Source organism: Cornus florida, unplaced genomic scaffold, assembly GCF_030987335.1.
Source record: "Cornus florida cultivar Cherokee Brave unplaced genomic scaffold, ASM3098733v1 CherokeeBrave_3.0.0_Hap2_Chr04, whole genome shotgun sequence".
NCBI classification, from domain to species: Eukaryota; Viridiplantae; Streptophyta; class Magnoliopsida; order Cornales; family Cornaceae; genus Cornus; species Cornus florida.
Genome location: NW_026775574.1, coordinates 104,331,901 through 104,338,557, shown reverse-complemented (window position 1 = coordinate 104,338,557; position 6,657 = coordinate 104,331,901). Strand labels below are relative to the sequence as shown.

The following is a 6,657-nucleotide window of genomic DNA, read 5'->3' as shown; positions in this document are numbered from 1 at the left end:
ATATATATAATTGAATGATTTAAAGAATATGAACATTTTGTTTGTTTGTTATTTTTTATTATTTATTTTTTTAACTCAATTTGAATAAATTTAACTCATAATTTTCATTTTCTTCTAAACTAAGAAGAAAAAATTTTAGTAGCCGTGTTTACGCCGTACCAGTGACGTATTAATGTATCGAATTTTTTTTCATAATTAATTACTCACACACACATGCCTATGAAGGCTTGAATCCTTAACTTCATTTTGGAAAGTAAAGACTGATACCGTTAGGTAACTAACCCATTGATCTCTTTCTGGATTCAAAAATTTTGAAAAAATAATTATGAAAATTTTGGAATTTTCATACAATGCAGTGGATTAATTTTAATTAACTTTCATTTTTTAAAAAAATAAAAAATTATAAAAAAAACATATTTAACTCTATTATTTGACTCTAAAAAAGTTACAAGACAACTCAACTTCATTATAGTATTTTATTTGAACTCTATTCAATCAAATCAAATAACTATTTAATTTTGACTTAAACTCCTAAATATAGTTATTGAACTCAAAATTGCTTTTTTTTTAAAAAAAACTCAATTTGCTAACTTGAAATTCAGGTAGTTTGAATTGACTCATATCTAAAGTTAAAGTTAGAGATCAAGTTTAATGAGAAGAAAAAATTAATTAAAAATTCATACAAGTCTTAACAAATAAATATTATAAACTCTAAACAATTTTGTTAATAAACATTCTAATAAACTTGTTACTTGACAAATTTGAGAATATTTTAGTTCAATTACAAAAAAAATTTCAATTTTTTTTTTTTTGTTTGGTTCATTTAAAACTCTAATTCCAGTTCGTTATATCGTTTTTTTGATAATCCATCATCTAGGAAAGAGATTAGGGACACAAATTTTTTCTAGGCTTTATCTATTGAAGTTGCGCAAAAATTTAATATATATATTTAAAATGAAAGTATTAGAAAGTGCTAATAATATACTATATCATTTCCGTTCTGGAAAATTCTAAAAACGAAAAAAGGAGTTTTAAAATACGATGCCCAAACGGTCCTCAATAGTACGTTAGTCGTTGCATTCCCACCGTACGATGCGTTCTTTCAAGGCCATCGGGCGGTGTAAATCCAAGAATAAGGTAAGCAAGTCATCCACTCACCTTCTCTCTCTCCTCCATCGTCACAGCTCTAGAGAGAGAGAGAGAGGGAGTTGAGGTGAATACGATGTCGTTTTCGTCTTGTTTGTCATCTCCACAGTCGCTCCCTCTCTTCTCCAAGCCACTCAACAGCGACAAACCTTTAACCTCTCGCTTCAGAGCTTCTGCAGACGTTCCAGATTTTCTCTCCGCAGATTGGTATGCCTCTCTGTCTCTCTCTACTCGATATATACATATATTTATATATGTGCATATATATATATATATAGATAGACCCATAAGGATCATGTTTATCTCTTGCAAATTCTTTTATACATGCTTTTCAATGTGTTGGAAGCCACAATTAGGTAAAATATGCAGCACATATAGTGATTATAACTCCATTCCCAACCTTGTCCATATTAATTTTATGCTTTTGTTATGAAATATTAAAAGTTAGTTTTGACAACATGAACTCATTATCAAAACCAGTTGCTTAGTTGGTTTTTAGTTCAAGCTCAAAATCTAAGCTTACTAGCTAAAATTAATGTTTTTGGATTCACTCCAAATTCGGTATTGTTCAATTCCAAACTTCTTAGTGAAGCTTAAATTTTTTCCAAATTAACTCCGGATCAGTCCTAGTTTTCTAATTGATTCTAAACCTAAAATTTCAAGATAAATTTGGAACTTTCTAGACCAACTAATTATTAATTAATCACTCAAAATCTTATAGACTTATAACTGAACCCCCTAAAATGTTGTCTTCAATCTGCAACTTTAATGTTGATGTTTAACCTTTCGAAGAAGTGGCACAAAAATATGGACTAAACCAAGACTCTTGTTCATTGAATATGCCAAACTCTTGGATATTTTTCTCTAACAAGATGGACCTATCTTTATGGCCTAATTTGTCGGTGCAAAAAACGATTCCAGTGTATACAAGCAGCGGATTTGGATGTTTGATGGAACCAAACCCAAATCTCCAGTGTTATATGGAGGTTACAATACCAAAAAAGTCATACCCAAGTCACATAATTCAAGCGAGGAGGGTCCGTTCTCAAGCTCTGCATGCAGATTTTTAGTTTGAGAGTGGATTCGTCCAAAATCCGTGAATTCAATTTATGCAATTCGTGGATTTGTTTCTTGAGTTCTCTATTCTGCATGAACATATACCTACATTCCATACATTCCAGCTATATGGCAGAGTCTTGTGGGGTCCAGCTTTGCTGCTGGAATATCTTATACGACCATATAACAATATATATGCTTGAAAAAGTAGCCCTAAGAACCTGAAAGGTTTGGATGCTTGAAATGATGACCTTCTAAAGAATATAACAAATACCCACCACCAAGCTACATGTTTCATTGTGAAGAAGCTAGCTTATTGGTATTACACATACCATTAACGGAACCAATAATAAATGAATATATTTGGATATAGACTTAAATAAATAACAAAAAAATCACAAAAATTATGTCTAAATTGATATAATCCCATTTAATATAAAATAGTTAAATATAAACAAAATAACCTAATATACTGGTGCTCTCAAGAAGCTATCACTCCAGCTCTGTGTGACTCAGCGTATATGATAGCACTAACCCAGTTGCCTATGCCATTTATGTTTACTACACACAGGCAAACTCCTCTTTTTTGCACTAATTTGTGATGATTTTATATTGTAGGCTTGAATCTCGCAGGAAGAGACCTTTTGGCCCAAGATTAAATGTAACTCTCTAACTAAAATATTGATTACCAGATACCATTATTGTTTTTATAGTCTATCAAGTATATCAATCTGTTAGTCTATTGTTATAGTTTAGTGCAGAAGAAGCTGTTCGATACCAACTTGATGCATTGATGTTCAATGACCAACCCCGTCAAGATTACGGGATCGAAGTCATGTACAGGGTAATTTCCTATCCGAAACTATTGCTCTTTCTTTCTTCTTCTTTTCCCATTTTATGCTTGTGCAGCACAGGGTGGTCTTTTATAATAATTTTGTATCTTCCCATGACAGTTTGCTGGATTTGATCCTTTTGAGAGGTCTACATATTTTGGGCCCTTTTTTGACTTGGGACAGGTCAGTAAATATTAAAACTTTTGGACATTTTATCATAGCCCTGTTGTTGTCCGACCTTTTCTATTCCTACATTCACTCAAAGTACTTGATAGAACATTGTCACTTGAAAAAAATAAATAATAAAAATTGAAGTATAGAAGCAGCTAAACAGATATACTCTACCCCTTCTTTCTATGTAAAATGTGGTATATGCTGATTACTTCTCTTGGTCGGCTTCTCTACTAAACATGCAGTTTGAACGGTTCAGGCGGATTTTCCACCATTCGACGTATCGTGTTTTACTTGGTCACAAGGAAAGGAAGATCTTGAGCAGCTTGGTGGTGAAAGAGGTTGAACACTTATCATTTAGTTTGGAGATATGCTTGACTGCCTGAGGTTTAAATTCTGCTATTAACAGAAATATTTTTCATTCATATATGTTACACTATGAAACAGAATCGATACAAGCAGCGGGTTTGGATACGAGGAGCTCGCCCTGAGGAAGAAGAAATATTTCAATTTACCATGTTTCAGGTTTGCTCTTGTTTATGTGAATGACAATTAAGTTATCTCTTTAGGATTTCAGTTAGGATATCTTTAGCACAGAAGACTGGTTATAGGGTAGTAGGGAGAAAGGGAGGGAATGAATAAAAGGGGCTCACCCGTGCCTCTAGTATAAACTTGTACTTTGTACTGAATTCGCCCATGCCTCTAGTATATACTTGTACTTTGTCCTTCAGTATGGTACTTATCTCCAAATAACTCCAAATCATTTCACTTTTGGAATGATAACTTTTGAGAAGTGGAACAGATATGTTCTCTCCCAATCAATCTATTTCATTTATTTTTTTCTCCTCATTATGTGTACAAAATCTTGGAAGAAGAGAACTTTTAGAAGTTGCTTTTCTCTCTTATCTTTCCGAAATCAAATGCTGTGTTAGAGAACAGATATAATAAGAAATTTGTTAGATACTGTTGAAGAATGGGCCTCAGATTGGAGATTAAGTTCTCACACCCTGGCTAACGATCTTGTCTCACACGTGTAGAGGTAGATAGGCAGACAATAACATACATATACGTATGGAACAGGATAATTTCAGACAAAAACTTGAATAATTGAACCTTAGACTTCCTAAACCAAGACTCTAGTACCATATTAGATGGTAAAATTCCCTTTAAAGATGAAACCATTGGAGAAGGTTTAACTTTAGTGTTTATATCATGAACATGCTTCCTCACATGTTGCAAAACTTTCTATATGGATGCAGCAAGCATGGGGTAAGTTAAGAAAATAATGCTTTGAATTTTGTCACTAAAACCGCTAAAAAATCTTTAAAACATAAAAAAATTAAAATAAAAATGCAACAATATTATTCAGATTTGCTCTTGTAGGACTGACAATTTAGATAATTGAGAATCATCTTCCTTGGGTGTGACACACAAGAAGGTGGTTTATCAGTATTTTTGAATTTTAAATGGTTGAATATTTATGAGTTCCTAAACCCGGTGAAACTTAGGTCCATTACATGTTTATCTTGAATGTGTCATCATACTAGCTACTGAACCAGATACAAAGAATCAATTATCTGATCCGATCATCAACTCCTAAAAAGAAAATTCATTCAGTTTCTAGGTACGAGCCTGAACATGCACTCACTTTCAAGAGTGACAAGACAAAAGAAGAAGAATAAAGAACTTAAAAAGATCCTACAATATCCAACCTCATATGCTGACAAATAAAGCCTCGAATCTTGTTACTTAAAACAAATAAAACTCCTGAAAACATTAAAATGCAACAACACTGTTGGGTGTAACTCCTATAAGACAAATGTTAAGATATACCAATTGAAGATTATCTTCCTGTGGGCCAGGGTGCATCAGGAAGGTGGTGAGTAATTGTGAACCATGTATGTTGGTGAGTTGCTGAGACATATAAACATACCTAAGGGACAGGACTTGTTGAACCAAATAAAACCCTGATTTGTTGCATGTTTATCTTTAATATATATGATCATGCTAGCCATTTAAACAGATGAGAAAATTGGTTAATAATATAGATATCTGGTCTAGTCATCAATTGATATTGATGTCCATGGTATGGATGTGGATGTCTATTCTCTGATGCCCTGATGGTATGTCAAGATGTCGTCTATTCTGTCTTTTTGTGTTTAACTGCACATGGACACACTATTAAGACTAACAATATATTATTAAAAGGACAAAAAGGGAAAAAAGGCACATCAATTCTTTTAGAGGTATGATATACACACTCAAACCCTAAGTGGGACTTGAACCGTGCACCTCTCCTTCGGGGAGGTGGCAAAAGTTGTTAGTAAAGAATAGAAGGCAAGCCTTGCAAATTTTTCATGCACATTTTATTATTATTATACGATGATGATGCACTACTCAGTGCCATAAATTGACTTTTGGTTTCTAACTGGCAGAGGGTTGGTGGTTCATGGGATGGTTATTGGCTGACAGAGTCTCTACTTCATGATGGAGATGGTTTTGCTGGTGGTGTGGCTTACTGAAGAGTCGGAACAGTTATGACATGTTGGGCTTCTTTGAATTTCTAATGGCTTGTTTTTGAAGCATGACAGTGCTTGCTTCAGGCATTCAGATTTTGATTAAAATAAGAAAAGGGCTATAGTCATATGTAATAAAAATGTATAGTCATGTTGATAAATATGAGGGTGGTCAATCCTTGTAAATATAAAACATGTACATCCAAAATTTCAACCTGGGATCTGCATATATTTCTGATCCTTACTTCTTTTACATGTTCCTAAACTCCTCTTGCCCTTGTGTGTCAAATTCTTTTACATGTTCCTAAAATCCTCTTGCCCTTGTGTGTTGAGAAGATGCGAGATATTAGACTGCATTTGTGACATTAGTCAAGTGAAATCTATACTTCATAATTCTGTATTTTTATTATGCAGAGTGGCTTTCTTAGCTTCTTCACGATTTTTTCCCCATAATAAACAAGTTCAGGTTTTATCTTCTTTTGGTATGTTATTTTGGGTAATTATCCGTCTATCGATCAGGGGATGAGCTTATTGATCCGCCATTACAAATATATTTGACCCCTTGTGAGAATATTGTAAAAAGAGCCCAATTTCCCCGGTTCATTGCTTAAAATTCTAAAGGGAGCTAATTTCAGACCTGTTTTCATTCCTGCTTCCCAAAGACCTTAGTGCAAAATTGGGTGCCGATGGTGCCCATGAAAACTCCCCATTTTCTTTGATAATAGGAAATGATAATTATCCAATAACTCTGATTGTATGCCTCGAGTACCCAATATTTTACCTCCTCTATCTCTCTCTCTCTTTTTCTGGGTAATGAGTTCGGAGAAAAGAACATGTTCACAAACCTAGAATCAAGATGTGCCCTTCCCCTTCTCTTTCATAACCTGCCACTGCCAAATGATAGTAACTACAAACCCTCGTGCCATGCAAGGGCG

At 33.8% G+C, this 6,657-nt stretch overlaps 1 protein-coding gene across 1 annotated transcript; it reads left to right on the top strand.

Annotated features, from left to right (window-relative positions):
- Window positions 1-1,153: 1,153 nt before the first annotated feature.
- Window positions 1,154-5,975, top strand: LOC132304429 (uncharacterized). The gene is made up of 7 exons (XM_059802098.1): window positions 1,154-1,353; window positions 2,821-2,863; window positions 2,954-3,046; window positions 3,156-3,218; window positions 3,452-3,547; window positions 3,654-3,731; window positions 5,642-5,975. Exons 1-7 carry the CDS (start codon window positions 1,223-1,225, stop codon window positions 5,726-5,728), a joined length of 591 nt encoding a protein of 196 aa, XP_059658081.1. The 5' UTR covers window positions 1,154-1,222; the 3' UTR covers window positions 5,729-5,975.
- The last annotated feature ends 682 nt before the right edge of the window (window positions 5,976-6,657 follow it).